Source organism: Seriola dumerili, unplaced genomic scaffold (genome assembly GCF_002260705.1).
Source record: "Seriola dumerili isolate Sdu_G_001 unplaced genomic scaffold, Sdu_1.0 BDQW01000068.1, whole genome shotgun sequence".
NCBI lineage: Eukaryota > Metazoa > Chordata > Actinopteri > Carangiformes > Carangidae > Seriola > Seriola dumerili.
Genome location: NW_019174323.1, coordinates 3,753,981 through 3,781,261, shown reverse-complemented (window position 1 = coordinate 3,781,261; position 27,281 = coordinate 3,753,981). Strand labels below are relative to the sequence as shown.

The 27,281-nt window shown below is 39.3% G+C and overlaps 2 protein-coding genes across 2 annotated transcripts; both read left to right on the top strand.

Moving 5' to 3' along the window:
* Positions 1-304: 304 nt before the first annotated feature.
* Positions 305-15,394, top strand: LOC111219777 (sodium channel protein type 4 subunit alpha A-like). The gene is made up of 25 exons (XM_022742565.1): positions 305-562; positions 871-908; positions 1,123-1,203; positions 1,295-1,423; positions 1,713-1,804; positions 2,102-2,389; positions 2,484-2,547; positions 2,743-2,884; positions 3,016-3,213; positions 3,547-3,714; positions 3,803-3,932; positions 4,515-4,753; positions 4,860-5,033; positions 5,140-5,496; positions 8,384-8,881; positions 10,374-10,506; positions 10,610-10,764; positions 10,882-11,055; positions 11,188-11,310; positions 11,586-11,867; positions 11,951-12,004; positions 13,058-13,199; positions 13,312-13,409; positions 13,708-13,978; positions 14,094-15,394. Exons 1-25 carry the CDS (start codon positions 305-307, stop codon positions 15,392-15,394), a joined length of 5,589 nt encoding a protein of 1,862 aa, XP_022598286.1.
* A 6,631-nt stretch (positions 15,395-22,025) lies between these two features.
* Positions 22,026-27,264, top strand: LOC111219871. The gene is made up of 5 exons (XM_022742712.1): positions 22,026-22,190; positions 23,757-24,059; positions 24,134-24,249; positions 26,271-26,324; positions 26,958-27,264. The coding sequence occupies exons 1-5, from the start codon at positions 22,139-22,141 to the stop codon at positions 27,045-27,047; spliced, it is 615 nt and encodes a 204-aa protein (XP_022598433.1). The 5' UTR covers positions 22,026-22,138; the 3' UTR covers positions 27,048-27,264.
* Positions 27,265-27,281: the final 17 nt, after the last annotated feature.

The following is a 27,281-nucleotide window of genomic DNA, read 5'->3' as shown; positions in this document are numbered from 1 at the left end:
GAGCTCTAACACATTACATTCCATATTTGATCCTGTAGTAGAAACCTTCTTTCGTGAGGACCACATTTGGAGGAGTCATAAATGGTTGATGTGTTTTCAAACTTTTAAAATCAAATCAAAATGTTAATGTCGACCTGAAAATGGTAAAGGTTTGGGGTCATGGCTCGATGTTCTGTCTGCATGCTACAGCCAGCTTAAAGCTCTGGTTGGTAATGCAGAATTTTTCCTGTATTCACTGATTTGTCCTCCCTCCAGCTTCTTCTAGGGAAACCCTGGTGAGGCGGTATCCCTTCGCAATGCGAAGATGGCGACCCTGCACCCTCCCCCAAGCATCTATGCAGTCCGCCCCTTCACCCAGAAGTCACTGGCGGAGATCGAGAGGCTCAAGGAGGAAAGAGAAAAGGCCGCAGAAGTAGAAGTAGGCCAAGAGGAGCAAGAGCCAGCAGCCCCGAATGCTGACCTGGAGGCGGGCAAGAACCTGCCTATGATCTACGGAGACCCTCCACCAGAGCTGCTCAACACGCCTCTGGAGGACCTGGACCCCTTCTACGAAGCACAGAAAGTCAGTCTCAGATCATCTGGGCGATAAAAATCTCTGCTGAAACACACAACCACCGTGCACACTTAGTATTTAATGAGCTTGACTCTGTCCTTACATAACCTTACATTACGACAGGATGTATTACTCGACATAAATTTCTGTTATTACAACCGCATGCACTATCCCTTACGAAACATATACTGTGTCATTTATGGTATGCATATGTTACGGTTAGTTTATTATTTCAAGATTGTCATCACTTAAGTATTTATTGAAATGTTATTTTTGGACTCACTTGCATTTATACAGATAATCCTTGTGTTTTTCAGACATTCATTGTGATCAGCAAAGGAAACACGATCTACAGGTTCAATGCTGAACCAGCTTGCTACATTCTGAGCCCCTTTAGTTTGGTTAGGAGAGGAGCCATCAAAATTCTCATACATTCATATCCTTTCAACTATTGTCTCCTGAGCTTTTGAATTATTTAGTATATTAAAGTTTAAAGGGCTGGGACGTTTGCTTATACTGTACATATATTGTCCATGTCTGTTTCCTTAATCCTGAGTTAAATTATTTAGCATGTTCATCATGATTACGATTCTCTCGAATTGTGTATTCATGACGATGAGCAACCCACCAGCATGGAGTAAAACCGTCGAGTGAGTACTTCATCATTTTCTTTTGGTTTTCAATAATTCCTGTGTTGTAATTATTTAATTCTCCTTTTCACGGTGCATCATTTCTGTCTAGGTATGTTTTTACTGGTATTTATACCTTTGAGGCAACCGTCAAAGTGTTGTCCAGAGGTTTCTGTGTTGGACCTTTTACATTCCTTCGAGATCCATGGAATTGGCTGGATTTCATGGTGATCAGCATGGCGTAAGTATCTGAGCGCACATTTATCCAACCATGAAGTCATGTTATAATTCAGGAAAATTGTTTCAGATTTTCTTATTATGACATTAAATCAACATTTTTAGTAAAAGTAAACAGAAGTGAAAAAATGATATGAAAGCTGTTTATACTCTGTGATATTGTGCAAATTAGTGTAACCATTTGTGCATTTTATATTAACAGTTCTCATGAATGCTTGCAGCCAATTCAAATAGGAAAATAAATAGATAACATTTGGGTCTAATCTGGCTGTTGGCTTTATGTCCTTCCACAGATACATCACTGAGTTTGTTGACCTTGGCAACGTGTCGGCCCTCAGGACATTTCGTGTACTTCGAGCCCTCAAAACAATTACTGTGATTCCTGGTATTTTTAATATTTAATATACATCTATTTGAGTGTGTGTTTGTGTGTGTGTGTTTGACTGAGTATATTATGAGTGTGTGAATGAATATGAGTGTGTAATTTAAAGGAGAAAGTATATGAAAATTTGATGTTTTCATCTGATGAGTCTATGACATTACATTTTGTGATTATAGATAAATAGGGTAACTGTACTCAGTGTTACATGAATAAGTTGCAATATTGATTATCATTTGTTGTTGCAGAGCTGTATGACGTTCAATGATATGCCACTGACCCATATTACTTGCGTTTGGTCAGGTTTGAAAACCATCGTGGGCGCTTTGATCCAGTCAGTAAAGAAGATGGTGGACGTCATGATTCTGACCGTCTTTGCTCTCGCAGTTTTTGCCCTTGTCGGCCTTCAGCTTTTCATGGGAAATTTGCGTCACAAATGTGTGCGGTGGCCTATTGAATTAAATGAAACTGAATTTTTTAACACCACATCAGCATTCAATGACACCATGTCCTTCAACAACACCATGGGCGGAAATTATACAACGTATTCCAACGGTACCTTCAATTTTATGGAATACATAGAAAACCCAGGTATGTTTACCATGTATAATGCCTCTTAGTAAAGCTTTGAGATTTTGTCCACACTGGAGTAGATGTCACTGTTTCTTTTCTTGTTTTGTTATAGATAATCACTATTATTTGGAAGGCAGCCTAGATGCTCTTCTTTGTGGGAACAGCTCTGATGCTGGGTATGTATTATTATGAGCCCACCTTGCTAATTTAGTCCAGTAGATCTGAACTGGTTATCTTCCAGAGCTGTTTACATCTTTGTTCCATAACAATTTCAAAAGTGTCAGTGTAAAAATGTATCTTATTGACATTGTGCGTTGAAAGTGATTTGGGGGAGCAATCGTAGCACACTGACTCTTCTTCCCTGTTGATAGAAAGTGCCCCGAAGGATACACATGCATGAAGGCTGGGAGGAACCCCAACTATGGCTACACCAGCTTTGACTCTTTTGGCTGGTCCTTCCTGGCCCTCTTCAGACTCATGACCCAGGACTACTGGGAGAACCTTTTCCAGCTGGTTGGCCCTTCTTTCATTTGTTAAAAAAAACAGAATTACGAACTCTAACTTGCAACCTTTTCATTTCAGTTAAAGTTGTGAAAAGAAACTTGTCCTTAGTTCTCGTAGCTTCTTTTTTGCTTCAAACACAGATCCTGCGGGCGGCTGGTAAGACATACATGCTGTTCTTTGTGGTGATCATCTTTCTGGGCTCCTTCTACCTCATCAACCTCATCCTGGCCGTGGTAGCCATGGCGTATGAAGAGCAGAATCAGGCAAGTCAGCGAGAGGCCATAGAGAAAGAGGAGGAGTTCCAGCGGCTACTGGAGCAACTCAAGAATCAAGAACAGGTAAGGAAGCAACCATCCCATAGACTGGATCATTATCTATACTGACCTTACTGAGCAGATCGGGTATCAGCCAGGTCATGACGATCCACAGTAAATACAGATTCTCAATTAATTCAATTAGTCATTCAATTGATCAGTATTTGGTGTCGACCATATGCCTGAGTTTAGGTATTGGAATCATACAGTTACATTTACTTTGACATACATGGTCACAATGTCTTCAAGTGCAGGCTTTTAGAGCCAATATAACAAGTTAAAACAAGTGTGTGTGTGGTTGGTATGAACCAAATAAATTATACTGTGTGCTGTAAGGCTGAACCTTGTACCAAACAGGCTCAACTTGGGAGCCGAGCCACTCTAATCAGTAAAAAGACGCTCAGTCATCACACATCATCTGAGTTGGCTGATGATGAACAGAGTCTTGAACAGGACAAATTCATCAAGGATTGTAACGGGAGAATCATTCCCCATCTGCTCATCAGAGCACCCACCATGGATGAGGTGAGTCCGCTTAGTGAGGTTTCTTTATGAGCTTGCGACTGATAAATCTTTATTCGCGCTAAAAGTTTATCAACTTTATATTTTACAGTCTGCTGCAGATGACGAACTCAGAGAGAAGTCACTGGGCTCTGCGCACAGCATGCTTCATGTGGAAGAATCAGGCCTGACACAGAGATCTGCTAGTGCTATGACTGTGCTCTCTGCAGCTGCTATGGAAGGTACAGTGCCAATGATGATAGAAACTTCACACTGATGATGCATCGTCTAATGTCATACAGAATCCCTAGATATGGAATTTAACTATGAATATTCTCAAGCTTTGATTATACTAAAACAAGTAGATGATACAACACTATAAGGCCTATTTCAGGGTTCTGTTTTATGCTAAGCAGCAGGGCGCAAGTATCTAGTAGTGAGTGTCAAGTGCCATCAGTGAATGAAGAAATACACAAGGCTTAGTTGCTGGTTCATAGAAGCAATGCTCTAATGTGAGTTCTAATTGCTTAGATTATCAAGCAGTTGTAAACATTATACACTCATTTCTCCAAGGCTAATACAGTAGCATTGTCTAGTTGCCATGGTCAGGCTAATCACATTGTGTGCAGGAGAAATCCCCGTCAGCTTTCAGTGTCGCACCCTCACGGTGTTAAGCTTGGGCTATTTCAGCTCAGCTATGACGTGGCCCAGCAGGATTCTGCTAGCTGTATCCTTATTATCACTTAAAGATAACACATATACTTCGATAAAACTGACGGCAGGCTACCTAATTGTTTTTCCTCTGCCCTTCTGCCTTCGTCTAGAGTTGGAGGATTCTCAGAGGCCGTGCCCACCTGGCTGGTACAAGTTTGCCGATATGTTCCTGAAGTGGAACTGCTGCACGCCCTGGGTGACCTTTAAAGAGTGGGTGCTCTTTGTGGTGATGGACCCCTTTGTCGACTTGGCCATCACCATTTGCATCGTGCTCAACACCCTCTTCATGGCCATGGAGCACTATCCCATGACCCCGGAATTTGACAACATGCTCTCAGTGGGGAATCTGGTGAATATGGGCTGCATTTGATTTGAAATTTCATTGCAGAACCGGTCCAACATCTAAAGACTTGATTTTTGTCAGTTCTTGTAAAAGAAAATCTTTACCTCTTCAGGTTTTCACCGGGATCTTCACAGCGGAAATGTTCTTCAAGCTCATCGCCATGGACCCCTACTATTACTTTCAAGTTGGCTGGAACATTTTCGACAGCATCATTGTCACTCTCAGTCTAGTGGAGTTGGGTCTGGCAAATGTCCAGGGACTCTCTGTGCTCAGGTCTTTCCGTCTGGTGAGAAACATTATGATTAATTTATTTGTGTCCATTTACCACACTGATGACAATACCTACGTCATTCACTGTCTTTGTTTGTGTATGTGTCCTGTGTTGGAGATAGCTTCGTGTCTTCAAGCTAGCCAAATCCTGGCCCACACTCAACATGCTGATCAAAATCATTGGTAACTCAGTAGGAGCTTTAGGAAACCTGACTTTGGTGCTGGCCATCATCGTCTTCATCTTCGCCGTGGTGGGCATGCAGCTTTTTGGCAAGAGCTACAAGGACTGCGTGTGCAAGATATCCTCAGAGTGCGAGCTGCCGCGCTGGCACATGAATGACTTCTTCCACTCGTTCCTCATTGTGTTCCGCATCCTGTGCGGAGAGTGGATCGAGACCATGTGGGACTGCATGGAGGTGGCCGGAGCTGGGATGTGTCTGGTTGTGTTCATGATGGTCATGGTCATTGGAAATCTTGTGGTAAGTGCAACCGTTGATATACTGCCAGATAGGCAACTCGGTGTTGTTGAGGGTGTGTTGCTGCAGGAGAAAAAAAAAAGTGCTTTTGTGTACTTCAGATTACTGATTCAAAGCAGAAAACTGTGTTAAACTCAAAATTCAAAGTCCTACGCTGAGTGTTGTAGAAGTTGCACACACACTTTAGTTTCAAGTGTGAATTTTGGTCCTGCCTGTAAGTGTTAAAGTGAGGCCAAAATTTGTACATTAACTTGTAATATAATCTGTGTGTGTGTGTGTGTGTGTGTGTGTGTGTGTGTGTGTGTGTGTGTGTGTGTGTGTGTGTGTGTATCTGTGTCCATGTGCGACTCTAGTGTCACTCAGTGTGGGCCAATACAGTGTTTCTGCTTTGAATCTGTACTTGGATCTTTGTGGACATACAGTACAAGTTGTGCAAAAATTATATCAAATTGTCCACTTGTTATTTCTCTGTTTCTCATCGTTTCTGTTTTATTTTACAATTAAAGTAAAAATGAAAGAAATTATTCATATCTACATGCTCATTCCTGAGCTCACAGATGCTGCTGCTCGACTGCACAAGCAAAATCCAAACTGAGCAACTGGCACTGCTGTGAAGCTGTAAAGCTGACAAACCGTTTTGTAAAATCTTTCTAAATCTAACAGTTATCTTATTATAATGCCGGGAGATTTTGTGGTCTGCATGTCTCAGCAATCTATTGTTGACCTCTCAGCTGAGGGATGGCGAGGACAGACAGACACAGCTGGGGGGAGAAAATGTTTCCATCAGGGGGCATTGCAGCAAATTAGTATTACAGTACGAGTGATAACCTTAACACACAAGGCGGAGTACAACATGTTTGGCATGTTTTTGTGGTTTTGGGGCATCAGAGTTTATTAGAATCAGTGAAAAGATGTTCACAGATGTAACTGTTAGATTGAGCTGTACTAACCTTTAGACAGCGTCTGGGTGAATTTGTGTGAATTTGTTTAGTGAAGAATCCTGAATGTCTAGAGCATGACAATATTGTGACCCTGACATTTTATCTTGGCTTCACAGAACAAGGCCATACAGATGATCACTCTCAGACATCGTTTCGGCATCGTATTTAATGACTAGTGCCAAAATCATTTCCTGTAAGGTTATTCATAGAATCGAAAAGGAAATGGCTCATCGTCAAGTGCTGACAAAAGTGCTGCACTGACCGCACTGTGCCAATATTATCATGCCTTTTTTGTGTCTCACACTCTGTGCCACCTTCTCAAACCCTCCACCCATACACCACTGTACATTCATCTGATGCATGAATGCTCTCACCCTCTGCACTGACATGAAGGCAAATAGTACACTTAAACACTTCATGGGTGGGTGGGTGGGGGGGGTTCTATTTAAATCAAATGACTTGTGCCACCAAACAGTGGTTTTGACCTTGGGTATGTGCTAAGATCCGGCTCAAGTAAGCATGCTGCCACTGAGGGAACAAACACAGACAGCTGAGAGAGCAGAGCTCAGGTGGCAGCGGGACTGGGTGTTAAGGAAAAGTCATTTGATAGGGGATTGAACCATAATTGATGAAGAGGTAATAATACTGGGCCATCAGCACTACAACATATGGAGCAGAGTAGATTTAACTTGCATGTTTAGGGACATGCTGATCATTTTGTTCTGATTATCTTTTCTCTTAAGCCCATTCATGATCAACAATGCTCCTGAATTCTCAAGAAGATCTCATTGGATTCTTTATTGACTTTCAGCATCCTCGTTTTTGCCTTTTTGCAGTCATTATTTTGTACAATTTTAAGAGTTAAGACGATCATTTTAAAGAACATGAGGAATTCTTTGTGAAAGCTAGAATTCAACATTTTCGAAAATATGCTAAATTGCTTTTTTACCCAGAGTTTGAACCCAAGTCCGACCTGCTATGGTTAGGACTAAGCCCATGTGGTATGCGCTCTACATAGTGAGCCACCAAGGGGCCCTACACTTTACTTTTTGTTTTTGTTTCTTGTTTAAGAGGATATTACAGTTTAATTAGAGTTTTTTTTTTTTTACCTTTGGACAGTTCCCCTGTTTACAGTCTTTTATAAGCTAAACTAATGTAACTGGCTGCTGGCTGTAGTTTCAGAGTTTTACTGGCTCCTCTCGTCTAACTCTCGGCAAGAAAATGAACAGCCATGTTTCTCAAAACGTCAAATTACCTAAGTGATATTTCTGTGAATGTGGGAGCAATACCTTGTGCAACACTAATACTGAAAACACTATAATAGACTATATATCAGGCTTGTGGTGCGTGCAGCTCATCCTGTCTCCTCAGCCCTCTTTTACTGATTCACAGCTCCTACACTGGCATGAGAGAGATCAGCCTGCCACTGGCCCTTGTAACCATGATCTCCCGCTAAACCTGGGAAACAGGAACCGAGAAATTGACTAACAGGTTTAAGAAACTAAAGATAGCCACGTCTGCAACAGGAGGCAGACGACATAATATTTACTGATGCATCATCACAGCCCCAATTTGATATGTGATGTGTATTTGAGATAGTCCAGACTGTGTTTAGTTCAGGCAATGTCGGCACACTTTGACCCTGCGATCAGTCACTATAAGCTTGGGGATTCATATGGGACTATAAAGTATTCACTCACTCTCAATTGCGGAAAAAAAAATTCATGATAATTTTCATTATTATGTAATTATAATTCTTATCTACTGATCAAAAATATAAACATTGATAACATAATGTATCTGTATATTGTGTACATCTTTTATGATATACAGTTTTTGTTTTTCACATCAAGGTACAAGGTGTTGAAATTGTGTTAATTGTATACTTCATACAATTTTACTGTGTATTTTTCATTACCTTCATGAGTCCTCCATGTTTCCTTCCTCAGGTGTTGAACCTCTTCCTGGCCTTGCTGCTCAGCTCGTTCAGTGGAGACAACCTCTCAGCGGGAGACGATGACGGAGAGATGAACAACCTGCAGATCGCCATTGGCCGGATCACGCGGGGCATTGACTGGTTCAAGGCTTTCGTCGTTCGAACGCTCCTGCAGATTCTTCACAGAAAGCCCAAGGAGCCTGAGGAGGGTCCAGTGGACGAAGCGGACCCTAAAATGGAGGGAATTGAAATGAACCACTTGGAAACCAGTCAGAATTTCAAAGCGGCAGATGGAATAGCTAACTGTGTAGTTGAAGGCCGGCCTGCTGGATTTACTGTGGATGGAGAGCTCAGTCTCAATGTGCCAATTGCCCAGGGAGAGTCAGACTTTGAAAACCTGGGCGAGGATGATGATGATGATGATGATGATGAAGAAGATGAAGATGATGCTGATTATGATAATGACTTTTCATCTGAGATTTCAGATGAACAAAATGACCAACATAACACAGTAAGAAAACATCTATCTATCAATCTATCTATCTATCTATCTATCTATCTATCTATCTATCTATCTATCTATCTATCTATCTATCTATCTATCTATCTATCTATCTATCTATCTATTTCAAAATGACATTTAAAAAATATAAATTGGGTTTTCTGAAGACAGACTGACTTCTCTAATTGGCTTTCTCGCCTTGATGCTCTGTCAATCATCTCATCATATTAGCACACTGACATTTTAACACATACAGTATGCTTAACCAATCAGGATGAAATTACAGAGCAGTATTTCACCTTCTTTCATGACACTGGCACAAGCAGAATGCTATCTATCATCAGACAAACTAAAAACCAGATTGAGCGTGAACCATCATACACAAATGATGTTCCTCCTACACACCTTGCGGAGTATGAAGCAAGGGATGATTCAATGCAATGCTTTGATTTATTTATTGTGTAGTAAGGACACAGTATGCTAGTTTTAGAAGATAAAATGTGTTGTGAATGCGATAGATCTATACAGAGCCAAATCTAAAGTGGGAGGTTTGATGGTAAAAATCAGTTTTGGTATTTTGCTATCAAAGCACTGTAGGCATGCAGGCCCACATCTACACAGGTGTTGACAGTCTGTGCTTGATGGACATTTCACTCATGCTCTGTTAAGCTTTGTTGCATCTATTCGGTTAGAAAGCTTAGACCTTTCCTTTATCAAGGCCCGTTTCATCACTTAGCAACTCACTGTAGCGTCCAATCTGTTGTAATATGATTGTCTTATTGGTTATGAATGTTTAATGAAGTTGATTCTCTTTTGCTTTATTCCAGGAAAACTCAGAACATGGAAGTATTATGCCAAGAAATGCCAAAGTGAGTAACTGCCTCCAAATCTGCAAATGTATGAACAAAAGCAACCCTTGTTTACATTTGAAATTGAATTTTGTCTTGTACTACTAGCCCATACACAAATGTAATGTATGTACATATATTGAATTTCTATATATGACATATATGTACAAATAAAATAAAAACATATGTAAAAAAATATATGGAACCTATTAGAAGCTGGAACTATTTCATGTTTTTACATATATTTATAGCCCATACAAAAATGTATGTTTATGTATGTATGCTTTTGTTGTTGACATATGTTACATAAATATATGTCCCTCCCAAAGCCTGTCACTATATGCTGATATTATATACAGTAGGGTCCAAAAGTTTGAGACAACTTTCGCAGAATGTGAAGATACATTTTTAAAATTAATAAGAAATTATTGAGAAAAAACATATGTAAACATATAGACTTTTTATGTAAATGCTGTTTTAATAAACTTACATATATAAATCAAATTAATATCATTAACATACATGGTCGCAACATCTTATACCAAATAAAAATTCATTGTATAGACATTTTTTAAATATATGTGTATATATATATATATAAATATACCTATATTTTACATGGTAACTGATTTGCGTTTGTGATTCTCGAACAGCTCATGGGTGCTTTGACTGATGGGGATTCTTCAATATGCAGCACAGTGGACTATCAACCACCTGAGCCTGAACCAGAAGAAGTGGAAGAAGAAGAGCCAGAGCCAGTGGAGCCGGAGAGCTGCTTCACTGACAGTATGGACAACCTGTAAAACAGAATCAATTAATATTTTTTATTACCAGTGTTCATGCTGTTGAAATCTTTTGCAGTAATGCTAAACCCTTCCTCTCTCCTCAGACTGTGTGAAGCGCTGGCCATGTCTGACTGTGGACATCACCCAAGGCAGAGGCAAGAAATGGTGGAACCTCCGTAGGACTTGCTTCACCATTGTGGAGCATGACTGGTTTGAAACCTTCATAATCTTTATGATCTTGCTCAGCAGTGGAGCTCTGGTAAGTGCTGTCACCAGCGCAACAAATTTAGAAATGTTGACTGTTTTTATGATAGCATTAAGACACTCTAATACCGTTTGGACATGTATCTAGGTATCGAATGTCGTCTTTTGGCAGGCCTTTGAAGACATAAACATAGAAAGACGCCGAACCATCAAAATTATTCTGGAGTATGCTGACAAAGTTTTCACCTACATCTTTGTCATCGAGATGCTCCTTAAATGGGTGGCTTATGGCTTCAAGACTTACTTCACCAACGCCTGGTGTTGGTTAGACTTTTTCATCGTAGATGTAAGTTTTGATGTCTGGTTTCAGTGCTGGCCTCTATGTCCAACTTTCAACAGAACATGCATACAATCATTTTTTACGTCAGATAAAGTCTGTGGTAACACTTGAATAGGAAATGTTTTGATTCTGCCCCAGGTCTCCCTGATTAGTTTAGTTGCCAACTGGATGGGCTACTCTGACCTTGGACCAATCAAATCCCTCAGAACCCTCAGGGCACTAAGGCCTCTCCGAGCATTGTCGAGATTTGAAGGGATGAGGGTAAGTTTTTTGGTCCAACATTTGAGCAATGTGCATGGCTAACATTGATTTCCGAATGTTTAATGCATTCTTGTACTAATATGACCAGCTTTTCCCCATTATGTTTGTTGTATGCATGCTCACACCATGGCTGCTTTAACAGAGCTGACTGAGGTAAGAGTATCAGCAATGACTGAGCATCGCATTGACGCATACCAAGTTTGTTCAGGCTTACAAACAAAATACATAAGTAAATAACTCCATATAATTCTAACAAAGTTCTCTCTGTTGGGCAGGTGGTGGTGAACGCTCTTGTCGGGGCGATTCCCTCCATCTTCAACGTGCTTCTGGTGTGTTTGATCTTCTGGCTTATCTTCAGCATCATGGGAGTTAACCTGTTCGCCGGCAAGTTCTACCGCTGCATCAACACCACCACAGAGGAGCTCTTCCCCATGACAGAGGTCAACAACAGGAGCGACTGCATGGCCATCAAAGAAGCCACACAGGAGGCACGCTGGGTCAACGTCAAGGTCAACTATGACAATGTTGGGAAAGGATACCTGTCCCTACTTCAAGTGGTGAGGGACGCTGATGGGGAAAGAGGCTTAAGTTGCTTTATACAGTGAAACACATTTTGAGACAATATTCTCTGTATTTACAGGCTACTTTTAAAGGTTGGATGGATATCATGTATGCTGCTGTTGACTCAAGAGAGGTAATTATTTACAGTCAATTCAGTACTGAAACATAATATATACAGTTTGGTCGCACTACACAACCTTATTCTGTAATTCTTTATACGTGTACACTTTGTTTTTCCAATGTTGTACAATATGAATTAATATTTAGGAAAGCATCTGAGACAAATATTACTCTCTCATTAGCTTCACATATGGATGTGTTGTATATTTTATTTTTCAGAATAACTTTATATAATATTTGAAAATGAAGATTTAACAGTTGCATTTAAGATTTATGATGAATTATATGTACATGTCAAATTTAGATTTGCCTTTAAAAATTGAATTTAGCAGTATTTACTTATCGTTGAAATCTTTAAGGTTTTTAGTAAAACTGACCAATACCCAATTAATAAAATAGTAGCAAAGATTTACTCAGAGTAAAATTTACTTTGGTTCTTCTCTAATCAAACCATGTCACTAACCTTTCAGACTTCACAGAGGTCAAGGAATGTAAATTATTTGCAAACTTTGATGCTCACATAACAACATGCATAACACATGAAGAGAAGTTGAAAAGCAAGACTGATAGCTCATTTTGCTTATACTGACCAGGTTTATTGATATGTTGATTGACAATGAGATAGTCTGATCGGTTCAAGTGCTAGCCTCACCGAAACAGAAAAGAAATCCCAACTGTAACTTCTTTGCTAAACTAAACCACCATTTTAGCAAACCAAGCACAGTCCGTATGGAAATAATATCAGTAAATAATCCAGCTGCTTTGCCGTCGGCTCATGCATCATATTTTCCTTCCCCCTACTAACACCATCCTGCACTTTAAGTTAATTGAATATATATGTAATATATATGTGGCAGATGGTGATGGTAAAGTGAGTCCCCTGTCTCTGGATCAACAAGTGTCCCTGCTGACTAGTATCAAATTCCAGTTTAACCTTTTATCCTGTGTCTTCTCCACCCTGTCTCACAATCATCTTTCTCAATACACTTAAAAATTTAATAACAGAGAAAGGATTTACTTTCTCTTAAACTTTTTTCTGTTGATTTGAATGTTTTGTTCCTTTTAGGTAGAGGAGCAGCCTTCGTATGAGATCAACCTCTACATGTACATATACTTTGTCATCTTCATCATCTTTGGCTCTTTCTTCACACTCAACCTCTTCATTGGTGTCATTATCGACAATTTCAACCAACAAAAGAAAAAGATAAGTATCACACTTTTTATTAAGAAGGAGTCTGCACCAATACGCAAGTGAAATGTTGTAACTTGATTTAAATACCTATAATAATCTTCGTATTATGTTGTGTCTGCACTTTGGAGATAAGGACATATTTATGACTGAGGAACAAAAGAAATACTACGAAGCCATGAAGAAACTGGGTTCCAAAAAGCCGCAGAAGCCAATTCCACGTCCGACAGTATGTTATTAATTTACAGCTGCATTATCATTTCAGTTACTGACAGTAATATTAGCAATATGTGTTATATTGTTTGGGAAAGATTTAATACTAATTACTATCTACATTGTTTGATGTTGAAAAGTATGAACGAGTTAAACCAAAGTAATTACACATCAGCTCGGCATGCATGGCATGCATGGCGATGTCATCAGTGACCCCTGCGCCAACCTTTTCTGCACGCTGCTGGTGTGAACAGGCCAAATGACCCTTTTGGGTTTGTATTCCCCAACCCCCTCTCTCTTCCTTTGACCTGCAGAACCCAATCCAGGGCATGGTGTTTGACTTCATCAGTCAGCAGTTCTTTGACATCTTCATCATGGTGCTCATCTGCCTCAATATGGTGACCATGATGGTGGAGACAGACAATCAGAGCGCGGAGAAGGAGGATTTCCTCTTTAAAGTAAACGTGGCTTTTATTGTCGTCTTCACCGGAGAGTGTGTGTTGAAGCTTGTTGCCCTGCGACAATACTTCTTCACCAATGGATGGAACATTTTTGATTTTGTTGTGGTCATCTTGTCAATAGCAGGTGGGAATCTAATACATTATGGGCACAGTTTTGAATTACATTGCTTGGACATTGAAAACAGACATTAGATGTTCATATACTCTCTCTGATTATCGTTTATCTCATTTAATTTCAGGTACAATGCTCTCAGACCTGATTGAGAAGTACTTTGTGTCACCGACTCTGTTCAGAGTGATCAGACTGGCCAGAATAGGCAGGATTCTCCGTCTTATTAAAGGAGCAAAGGGCATTCGGACGCTTCTCTTTGCTCTAATGATGTCACTTCCTGCCCTATTCAATATTGGTCTCCTGCTCTTCCTCATTATGTTCATCTTTTCCATATTTGGCATGTCAAACTTCGCCTATGTTAAAAAGGAGGCTGGAATCGATGACATATTTAACTTTGAGACGTTTGGCGGCAGCATCATCTGCTTGTTTCAGATCACAACATCAGCAGGCTGGGACGGGCTTTTACTTCCAATGCTGAACAGGGAGCCTCCAGACTGTGATCCAGACTTCGAGAACCCAGGCACGGACGTAAAGGGTAACTGTGGCAACCCGGGTATGGGCATGATGTTCTTCTGCAGCTACATCATCATCTCATTCTTAGTGGTGGTCAACATGTACATTGCCATCATCTTGGAGAACTTCAATGTGGCGCAGGAGGAGAGCGGTGATGCGCTCTGTGAGGACGACTTTGAGATGTTCAATGAGACTTGGGAGAAGTTCGACATAGATGGAACTCAGTTCATTGAGTATAGCCAGCTCTCCGATTTTTGTGATACATTGCAGGAGCCGCTGAGGGTGGCGAAGCCCAACCGGCTTCGCCTGATCGAAATGGATCTGCCCCTGGTCATCGGGGACAGGATCCACTGCCTGGATGTCTTGTTGGCCGTCACACAGATGGTCTTGGGAGACACAGTGGAGATGGCAGCAATGCGGGAGAGCATTGAAGCTAAGTTTATCCTGAGCAACCCCACCTCAGACTCCTTCGCGCCGATCACCACGACGGTACGCCACAAAGAAGAGCAGAGCGCTGCTGTGGTCATTCAGAGGGCTTACCGCAAGCACCTGCTGAAACGCTGCATACGCCACGCCGCTTTTATGCACCGCTCCAAGAGGATGGGGAGAAAGGAGGAAAGTGAAGATCCACCGGAAAAAGAAGGGCTGCTCGCGCGAAAGCTGGGAGTGCTCTATGGGAGCAATGTGGACCTGGCAGAGGAGATGGAGCAGGCCGCGTTAGAGACTCTAGCAAGCCAAGAGCCTCCTAATCCTGAGACATTGTCACATTACCCAGGGGCCCAGTGTGGTCCAGAACCACCTGAGCCAAACATCATGGTTGTGCCCGTAGAAATAACTAATGAGGTTTTATTACATTCTGCCCCCCACCAACACCTCCTGACCCTACAGGAAAACCTGAGAGAGTCAATTGTATAACAAACAGCACAAAATAATCAATTATATCTTCCCCCTGTTGTTTTTTTTACCAGCCAAGGGAGTAGTGTTAGTTAGATCTCACTAATGATGCAGAATTTTCCACATTAGATGAATAGGTTAACACAGTGTTAATGAATATTTTTATCTGTGTTTCTTTTTGATAATTAAACTTAACAAACATTTCCTGTTTTTTTTTTTTTTTTTCATGCAACATTAAAGTGTCATTTTGGGGTGAAAGTGAAACTGGAGAGCATGGTTTTTCTCCGATAGCAACCATATAGTCATCAGCAAATATAAATAGTATTAATGCTAAATGGGAAGCATAGGTAAATCAACAAGTCTACATCACTTTGTGTAATGTTCAATAAGAATTCATCTGGATTAATATGGAAAATGGATATACTCAAATATTCAGTTACCATTTGTCTGTGTTTAACGTCCCACTGTGACCTCTTTTCTGTGCCTGTGATAGTTTTTAATTATGAGTTTGTTAGTTTGTAATTGTGGCGGTAAATTTTACTTTAATTGACATCTCCAAATTAAGGGCACAAATTAGAGTGATTGCTCAGAACTTCAGAGAGTTGAAAGACTTACAGTCTTTACATTCAATATCAGCCAATAAAAAACTTCATAGTGTTTGTTAGTGTAGAGTGAAAAATCGTTGTGGACCAGAATCTGTGATTAGACATATTTCTAGTGAAAAAATAACAATTTTGAAATCACAAACCTATATACACTGTTGCTCATAGAGTTGGAATAAAATATTTTTTACCTCGTTCCATGAAATGGTTGTGACAATGTCATTTATTCTTGACAGATAAAGTGGATATCTTCTCAAAACTTTAGTAGTCAATCTCTTCCAAAGTGATTACTGATGCATTTAAATAGGAATAAACAGAGGATTGTGTCTGAAAACAAAATTATTCCAACTTTATGGGCAACAGTGTATAATTCCCAATTTATATTTCCCTTTGCCGAAATGGCAGAAGTCTGAAGTTCCAGTGGATTTTAATGCATGCTGTATGGTTGAAACCTTCATTTAGGCAAGGAATACCTTTGCTTTTAGGTATGGCTGTTACCGGAAAAACCAAACCATGCCCCCCAGTTTCCAACCACAGAGCAACTTGAACATCACGTGACAAAACCTGAGTTATCCTCCAGTAGGATTTTATGCTGTGTTCATGTCACACATAGTTGGTACAAGCTTGAAGAGAAAACTATAACAGTTACTTTGCTTCCTCTGAAGTGACATGAATACAACACTACTATCCAACTCTACAGAGCAATATTTGGAAATTTTCTTAGCGTGCACTCAGCACTACTTAATCATGAGAACCGCACTGACGTTGTGCCGTTTCATGAGTAAAATAGTAGACTGTGTATCACCTCATTTACTCTCACATTTACGAACAATTAAACAGAAACAAATTCCTATTCCTGCTTACTTTAAGTCACTTTTATGTGGAATCTCGTCACTGTGAGTGCTCTACATGCTAATTCTTTCTATTAGACGCTAAACAATTTCCTATGGTGGAATTCGTTTTGTACATATGTAAAATATTAGCTAAAAACAAAAGCATATCTGGATCAGATTTGTCCCAGTCTACCAGTGAAACCCTGAGCTCTGTAAGTCATTATTAGTTAACAATAACATGGGCCGGCTAATGCAGTTAACATCTGCCCCTGACTGGCTCGTTCAGACGGCCCAGTTTATATTGCACTATTTATATCCTTTCCAGGTCAAGTTAGAGCAGTTGACTGTGTAAGACTGAGAGACTTCCCTGTTTTCTAAAATGGTTTCATCACTTATATATATGCATGTCATATAAATGTTTTGTCTTTTTTTTCCTATGTTTTTTCCCCCCTCAGATATCAGGTGATCTCAAACCTCAGAAGTAATCAGTAATCACTTGTTTCCATTTGGTTGTTTTCCATTTCAGTGTTCAGGTTTAAATGCTGTCTGTGGCTGCAAACTTAAGATATGATGTTTACATTGACATGGTTACAAAACAGAACGACTAATCTCCCTGTTCTTTTCAGCTGTTTCTATATTCGTCTATTAAATAACAATAATTCTAGTAAGAATATAAGTACTTTGGTACTTACTGTACATTTTAAATGAAGTTTTGCCTCAGGTTGCATCAAGTTTGTCTTTTGACTTGATCTTAAATGAATCTGATTTTCTGAAACGCAGCGGAGTGTTGGTTTAGTTAAATACATGAATCTGATGTTAAATAAAAATACCCCAGCTTTGTATGTGTAGTTTACATATTTACAAAAAAGAACTTCATGCACAGTGGATCTATTCATCTCAAGTCTCTCCTCACATAGAAAGGTTGCGTCACTTGCTGTTGTGTAAGTCTTAACTGAATTTAAAATGTCTTACTCTGAATATATATATACATGAATTACATAAGCACTTTTACAGTTTTCTAGTTTTTTTTTTTTTTTTTTTTTTTACAATAGACTATAGAAGATTGTCTCTTCTCTTGTTCATGTGTTCAGCACTGTTGTAACATCAACCCTGGAGGAAAAAGAAAAATCATGAATGTTTCCTCTATGAGGGGTCTCTTTGTCTTATCCTGCTGCCACAGCATGGCAGTTATTCCTGTCAGAAGTCTGTAATGTGACCTGCAGCAGTCCTATTTCAGATTGACACGCTGCTGCACCACTTAGCTGTAGTCTCCCCCCGATGGTACCATCATATTCACAAGACAGTGTCCTCCTTTTGTTTACATTTCTAATGGAGGGAAAGCCATACCAGGAGCTTCACTGGTACACCCACAGTCAGTGTTGCCTGTATATACATTTTTTTGTCTGTATTGTATATTTATATCATTTTGTTATTGTACAAAATTGTATCTATATTGTTAGAATAAAGTTCTTCTTGTAGGGAAAAGTAGGCTGTGAGCTAATGTTGTCAGTTGCTGTTTTACGGTGCATTCAGGAAGTCTTCAGACCCCTTCAAGTTTTTCACATTCGGTCATGTGCAGTCTTATGCTAAAATTGAAAAAAAAAATCACGTTTTCTACACTCTATACCCCATAATAGTAAACTGAAAACAGATTTGTAGAATATTTTGCAAATTTATTAAAAAAGAAAAACTAAAATTTCACATACACATAAGCATTCCGATTTTCTATGAAATTTAGCTCAGGTGCCTCTCATTACTCATCTTTGAGATGTTTGGACGCTTTGACTGGAGTTCCCCTGTGGCAAATTCAGCTGATTGAACATGATTTGTGAAGCCACACACCTGTCTATTTAAGGTCTCACAGCTGACAATACGAATCAGAGAGAAACCAAGCCATGAGGAGGAAGGAACTGCCTGCAGAGCTCAGAGGCAGGACTGTGTCGAGGCACAGATCTAAGGAAGGCTACAAAACAAATCTATGCTGGATTTGACAGTTAAATGGAACTAGTCTGGAACAACCGGTACTTTTCTGGCTGCCCCAGCAAAACTGAGTAATCGGGGGAGAAGCACCTCGGTAACAGAGGTGACCAAGGACCCGATGGTCGTTCTGGCTGAGCTCCAGAGGTCCTGTGTGGAGATAGGAGACGCTTCCTAGAGGGACAGGTGTGTGCCTTTCCAACTCATGTCCAATCAATTGAAATTTACCACAGCTGGACTCCACTCAAGGTGTAGAAACATCCTAAAGATGGCTGAAGGGTCTCAATAGTTATGTTAATGTGATATTTCATTTTAATTAAAAAAAAAAAAAAAAACATTTTCAAAAATTTCAAAAATTCTCTTTGCTTTGTCATTATGGGTTGTTGAGTGTAGACTGATGAGGGAGAAATATTTTTTTTATTAAGCATAAGGCTGCAACAAATATGACAAAATTGAAGGGGTCTGAACACTTTCTGAATACACTGTGTTTCCTGTGAAACTACACTGGTACACTGAGGCCCTCTGGTGGTTATACGATGCACAGGCTCCGCTGCTGAATGATTAATTCCCAATTTTGTCACGTTTTGTTTTTAAACTTGGGCTTTACAGAGAGTTTCAGCTCATTGTTCACTCTCATGGGAAAAGGACAGCGAGAGAAAACAAAACAAAGAAAAATCTAAAAAGCAACTGTATATTATAGATCCAGATCAAACAGCAGACAGGCACTTGGAAACCAGATGGTGAACATAGTGGAGCATTTAGCAGCTAAAGAGTTGAATTCATGTGAATTCATAAGCCAAGGAGTACAAGTGTCCGTCTGAAGTACACCAAACAGGTTATTGCGCGAAAGCATTCTTTGGAGTTCTTTGGACAACGTATGAGGTCTAGGTTACAGATGAATAAGCTACGTATATCAGGGTTCCACCGCACAGACAATTCTTATTAGTGGGATCATTTCAGTCTTAGATACTGCAGCATACAGCTGGCTTAACCTTTAACCCAGGTGCTATCTGTGCGTGAATGTCAACGAATGAAATGAGCACTGCTTCTTCCAAGAATTCAGAAGGTGGGTGACCATTTCATTTTCATATTTCTGTGGTTGCATGCTATGCCTTGCCCTTTACTGACTGTTGATTACTTAAAGTGGTGGAGGCTGAGCTGTAGAGTTGCTCTGTTAATGTGCATTAGTGCTCTTCATTTTGGCTGCCTGGCAGAATAAGTATGAGCATATTTTCATTTTGGACGGATCTGATTATTCTCTTGATATTTGGTCTATAGAACATCAGAAAAAAAATGCCCAAGATGACTTCTTCAAATGTCTTATGTCCATCCAACAGTGTAAAATCCCAAAAATATTTGTCTCATTATAATGTAAGACCAGGAAAAGTATCAAATCTTCACATATGAGACGCTGGAACCGTGAAATATTTGACATTTTATCTTAAAAATTGACCAGTTTTTCATTTGTAGTCATTTTTGGGCGCAAACAAATCAGACTTTCTGAGTCACCTCTCATTAAAAGAGTGAACACTGTTTCCTGTCAGCAATACATTGTTGTTGAAGACGGTTTATCTCTTGCTCACACACTGTGAAACCTGACTAAACATGCAGTAGATAAAAAGTGACTGGGTGCTGTGAGATGTATGTTTGCTTTGACAATTAGGGAAATGTGATCTGCTTGGCTGACCTGAAAACTTCACTCTTGACTGCGTAGGAATGTTGCATAACAGGGGTAAGAGGCCTTAACCATGCAAGCTGCTTTGTAGGGCGGTGTTTAACCACACAACGGTCATGTAACCGTGCCAACGATTTCGCAGGTGTAATGTTTACAAAGTAGGGGGATCAAGAATGTTAACACAGTTCATCATCATGCAGGCATGAATGTATGTGCAAAAGTTAACAACAATCCATCCAATAACGGTTGAGACGTTTCACTTAAAGTCATGTGAAACTCGTGGTGATTCGTGGAGGATGCCACTATGAGCTGGCACAGGAAGCTTCGTCCCCTGGGGTCCACGAATGTCAGTTTTCGTCCAATAGTTGTTGAAATATTTCTGTCTGGACAAAAACTGGTGGACTAAACAACACACCGACACTGTCACAGAGGCGCCTCTCAACATGCAGATTCTGCAGAAAAGGCGATAACGTTGTTGAGACAAGTAAACCCACTCAAAATTAAAATTGAAGTATTTTTTTATCACTCTACAAGAGCCAATATGGCTTAGTACAGATGACCCAACCCTCTCTCTTGTGACAAACAGAGAAATCAAGAGTGTAAGCGTATCAGAAGAAATCCAGGAGGCTTCATCCAGAAGTAACACAGCTAACATTTCTTTCTTTCTCCATCTTTTCCAGACGTCACTAGATCCAAATCATTCTCCCTTTTGCCTTGAGCCACAAATTGAAAATGTCCAAATGACTATGGGCCTACTGCGTGAACAAACACACATGTTGGCAAAAAGCATCTTTTTACACTCAAACACATCAGATCAAGTAAGAGACGCAACTGTCCATATACTGCTTGAGTACTTCCTTGCATGCTGCAGTGACTGAACAGTATCTATTTCATCTTTGGACTTGGAGTCAATACTAACAATAACCAGGAGACAGGCTCTTCTACAACTGGACAATGGTTTCAAAAGAAATTATAATTCAAAAATTATAAAAGAAAAATAAACTTTAGACCTTAACACTTGTTTTGGTACACACCAAAATATGTTGTTGCTACGGAAACTGAATATTGTCAAGTGCAGTAGTGAAATCGGGTCAGATTTGTAACCTTGACTTATTCTTTCCAGCCTTTTTTCAGTTTTACACTATTTTATTTAGGCCAAATTCTTGTAAGGCCGCTTGTGTTCAGACAACACCAGCTTTGTAGGAAAATAGGAGCTCTAAAAGTATTAGTTGTGGTATCGATACGGAAACTCAGATGTAATACCGGCACTAGTATCAAAATATGTCAATGAGTACCAAACCCTAATTCTGTTAATAATTTGGTATCACATAAATGGTTTTATCCTACAAAATCCTTCCAGAATTATCTTCCAAACCCCTTCATGCTCCGGTTTCCTGCATTATTTCATTTGTCCCTAAAAATGGCACAGATGTGTGAATGAAATTGGACAGATTTTTTGATGGTAAAAGTGTGGGTTGTTCCGAGTTATTTTGGTTCAGTGTCACAGCGCTCTTCCCCTCATTTGCCTGGCGTTAAAGTGTGTGTACTAGCAGACAGCACACCCACCGGCTGCAGACACTTCTTCTCCTCGCTCACAACATTTTCATGACTGCAGAGACATTTAGGCGCGTGTGGACATCAGAAATAGACAGACACATTTTTCCTTTTGCATGTCACCATGCGCTGGTTGCTGGCTGGATGCTGTGGGCTTGCCTTGATCAGTCTCTCAGGTAAATGTGAACTTCTTGCAATAAGATCAGTTTAATTAGCGACTGAAAAAATGAAGATGATGCAAACAACAGGTTGTAGTCTTGGTAAACTACATGGTAAATACATTAGTAAAACACAGAATGTTATTAGAGCAGTATAATTCTCCACAACATGCTTTAGGCAGTCATTTAATTGTACTTCTTTTATGTTTATTTAACAACAGCTACAGTTCATACAAGTGTTTTGCATGTTATTTTTGAGCCCACAATACCATTACTTCCTGGCCATCTGGGGGGAAAGGGGAAGTTGTCTTCAGAGACAGCGGCTATATAGTATTATTGTCATGTTGATGAATTTATGTTGTCTTAGGTTATTTTGATATATACCCTGTATATAATTGATCAATTACTTTATTATGTCATACTTGTAGTTCATTTTAGAGAAAGATAATAGAGAAAAAATAGATGACAATAGATGTTTACATGCAGCAAATATTAAAAACAACCGTCAGCATTAGTTACCTATTACCAATACAAACATGACTTCAGCACCACAACAACCACAAGGTTGATTTGTTTACCTTATGTGGCATCAGGTTGGATTAACCACTGCATTAATTATATTATACTCTCCACCTCGTTCATTCTAGAGACACAACTAACCATTATTTTTTATCACCACTTAATGCGTCAGTTATTTTTTACATTAGTAACAGTCATTATTTTGTAAAAATGTAAAAAAAAATCAAGTTATTTTTTTCCATTAATTAATTTTCCAATGTCTAATTATCAAATGAACTGTTTCATACCAACCAACTGACCAATGATCCTTAACAGAAAAGAGGAACTTATCTTCTGAGACAAAGACTCTTGATTGATGAATTAATATCGTCTTAGTTATTTTGATATATAACAAATAGCAAATCAATTACTGTATCTGTATGCAGTAAAATACTGTTTATATCAGAGAAAAAAAAACCCAGCAAATCCTCAGATGCAAGACGCCATAACCAATTTAAATTGATAACGTACTTAATCATTTAATTGATCATAAAAATGGTTGTAGGTTCATTTCTGTTGCTCCACTAATTGATTAATCAAGTTATTGTTTCAGTGCATTAGTTGATCGACATAAAATAAAATTACCAACGATTCTAGTTGCACTCCTTGGGAATACCATATATGAAACTCAAGCATGTAGCCCTGGGTATAAACATCAACTAACAATGTCAGTATTCTGTATAACTCTATCATCCATTACATCATCTGTAAAATAATGACTGAGATATTTGACCTCACTAATCATTTCTAAGTGTGTCTCTGCTTAAGTAGTAACACTGTAAATTGTAATTTTTATATCCCCTACACAGCCATTAAGTACATCACTTTTCTTGGTATGAAATGTGAAATCAAAGCCAGCATCACATTGGCGTGCATAGTCGCCTATACCTATCAGCTGCTGGAGATCAGCACTGCTGGGAGAAATACAGCCAAATTACCTGCATATACGCTTCATCTAAAGAGAGATACAGTAATTGTTGTTGTAACTGTTTAATAAATTCCCTCAATCTTCTTTTGTCTGCTCAGCGGCCCTGCAGGTCATCCAGAAGCCCCGGTTCTATGGTGTAAAACCTGGCCACATTTTGATAATGCGCTGTTCCTCAGAGTCAGACAAGCCAGCCACTTTACAATGGTACAAGGCCGATGTGTATGATCAGAAACCTGAAGAGAGAGTAGAGGTAAAAGGAAAAAGGTTTGAATATTCTAACGAGGGTGTGAACCAAAACGCCTTTCTCTACATCCGCAACACGCACAGAGAGGACAGCGGAGTTTACTTCTGCAAGATGAACAATGATACATGGGGCTCTGGAACTGAAGTTAGAGTCGTCAGTAAGTAGCTGGAACAACATTGCATTGTTTCATTTTTGGAGGCCGCTTTTCAAAACACGTCTTTCCTCTGACAGGACAGGACGTTACCAAGGCCCTGCACTTCAGCAGGATGAAGGATGGTCTCATTATCTTCCAGGGCCTGCTGTTGGCTGTGTGTATTGCTGCTATGCTGCTCCGCAAACATACACAGGTGACGAACAAGATGAACAAGACACCTGAGACAAATCTGTGCTTTACCAGATTATACTGCCATGTTTAGCGCAGGAGGACAGAGTGTCAACAACACCATAGACATGTTGGCAGGTCACAGCCAAAACACAGGCCTACCGTCATTCTGCTGGGTGGTTTTTACTAGGGCTGCAACTAATAGTTATTTTCATTCATTTGTATATAATATTTCTGATTTATCATTTTATCCATATCAAATTCCCAGAGCCCAAAGTAAAGTCTTCACATCTCTGATTTTGACTGACCAGCAGAACCCAAATATTGTCACTTTTACAATTTTATAAAACAGAGTGAGCAAGTAAAAAAATCTGATTTTCAGAAGACAGACATAGTGAATGCTTGACATTTATACTTGATGAATAAGTTCAGCCATTTATCAAATATCCAGATTGTTCTCAGGTCATTTTCTGTAGATCAGCTGAGTGTTTCAACACTATCTGAGCGACACTAGGACTGGTTTTGGTTTTTGTCCTTTGTTATTGTACAGATTAGAGATTAGCTCAGATTAGTCGAGACAGGAAGATAGACAGCGTTCTACAAATTGCTGTGTTACAATCAGGGAATAAGAAGGCAAAAAGAAGAAGATAGAAGATGAATGCAACTATTTTGATAATGAAATAATCCTTTTTAGTTCATTTTTCAGACAAAAATGTCAAACATTTGCTTGTTCCAGTCCCTCAAATCTGATGATTTGCTTCTTTTCTCTGTCATACATGACAGTAAAGTGAACAGACTATCTTTGGGTTTTGGACGAACAAAACATTTGACAATATCATCCTCATCATTTTTCACAACTTTCTAACATTTTATAAACAAAGCAATTAATCTATTAATCAAAAAAACAATTGGCAGATTCATCACTAATGAAAATTACCCTTTGAGACAGGCACAATTGATATTTTCTACACGTTCAACAGTTAGTGGTATATGCTAATATCATCTTTTCATGCTAGGCTGTAGCTAGGCAGAGTACTTATGTCTCAGACATAAGTAAGGGGAAACACATATTCATCATCATTCCTCATTTAACATTTGGTACTTTGCATAAATTAGCTGAGAGCTGATCAAGCTGAAAGACTGCAATCACCCAGTTTAGTTCCAAGTTCCTGAAGTCCTTCATTCACATTGAAAACACCATTGATGTAGCGGTCCAGAACAATTTCAATAGCAACAGTTCTGGTCTTCAACCATTGCTAATAACATTAGCCACAAATGATAAAGCACTTTTTCTTCTTTCCTTATTCATTTTTTACCTTTGGGCCTTTGTTTTAAGGGTATGCCACGGTAACAGGTGTTTTTATCACATAAAATTACACACCTTTTAGTTATTTGTCAATACAGTTTGAAGTAAAGGCTTCACAAGGAAAACTTCACTAACTTTAGCAGACAGCCCATGATTTACAGTAAAACATTAACTGCAAGTTTGATTGGGAAATAAGTTGTTGACAATAGTTAAACCCACTGCAAGGATTTATTATGATGTTCACTGTATGATCTAGAATAAGGACAAGTTCATCCACCAGTGCAGCAACTCATAACAGGTTTGCCAGATCAAACATGGCTAATCCAGGGATCAAACCGTAGACGTTGTGCTTAAACATAGCTAATCTTTGATGTGTAATGAGGGACCTAGTAATTATTATTTGATTCTTTTACAATGTTGAAAAGTGAATGATGTTGTTAACACCACTTTGGCAAAATGTTATTTTTGTTTCACAGTATTTATGGCATAATTTATCCTCTAACATGCCCAGTTGTTACTCCCTTGTTCCCAATACTCATGTTTTCTCCCATTTAAACACTGGTAACAACTAAATTACACTGTAGATCACAGGCTGCATTATAAAGTGCTGCCATTACTTCCAGTGGCAGAGTCACATTTCTTTCTGCATTTCCTGATATATTTATTCATTTTTTCTGTGCAGTGTGATTATCAATAACTCTTCAACTGCATTCATTTCTCTCCTCTTTTTTTTTAAACAGAGCGAAAAGAGCGATAGTGTATACGAGGAGCCTGAAACTGATCACATCTACGAGGTTTGTTTGAATATCTCTGCTTTACAGTAACATTCAACATAGATGAGGAAATTTCTTTTTTGAAGTGAAGACACACGTCCCAGCTGTGCTTTTTTACATACAAAAGTAAGAACAATGAAACAAACAGGATACAGTCTCCTCGCACCACTGAGATTCTGACCACAATTGTATCTTCTTCTTCTGTCTGTGCAGATCTCAGTTTTTTCATGTATGAACACAGCCTATCCTGTTGGCTTTGTGGACGTACCTCTTGTTAGCTGAACTTTTGTTTGCCTTTTTTTTTGTAAGAATAATGACACATTAACTTTGGAAAGTGACATCTGTGGGTTGAAAAATAGATTTTATTGTTTCCTTTTTCTTGCAAAAAATCCTAGAAAAAGAATTTTTATGCAGCGCCATTCACACGTAAAAAAACGAACTAACAACCAATCAATGTGTTAGCAGCTGCACAACTTCATCTATGAGTCAGGTCTGAATCAGATGCAACTCAAAGCTGTAATGAACTTCAAAGCCTCACGTCACATTATTCTATAAATATATAAAACCTAAATTGAGAATAGGACTCTTCAAAGCCACACGGGACTCAAACGTACACATGTAGCATGACTAAAACCGGCTTGTTTCCTCTCTCAGGGCTTGGCAATTGAGACATGTGGCGGAGGTCTGTATGAGGAACTCTCTATCTACGCCCAGGCCGAGGGAGCTGAGGCCCCATGGGAGTGAGGCCGACTTTACCGAACTACCTTTCATTTCACCGCCTCAGCAGTTTTTACAAAAAAACAAAAGGACTGATTACACGTTCTTAACTGTAAGTTGTAAATTGACAATAATACATTGAGTCCTTAATGAGCTCACTCAGATATGGAGATGCGCCATTTGATTCAAGTGCAGTGTGTGATTTGTTTGGAAATGTGCAGCAGTATGCTTATTCTTATGCTTGATATATTTGCTGTTGAT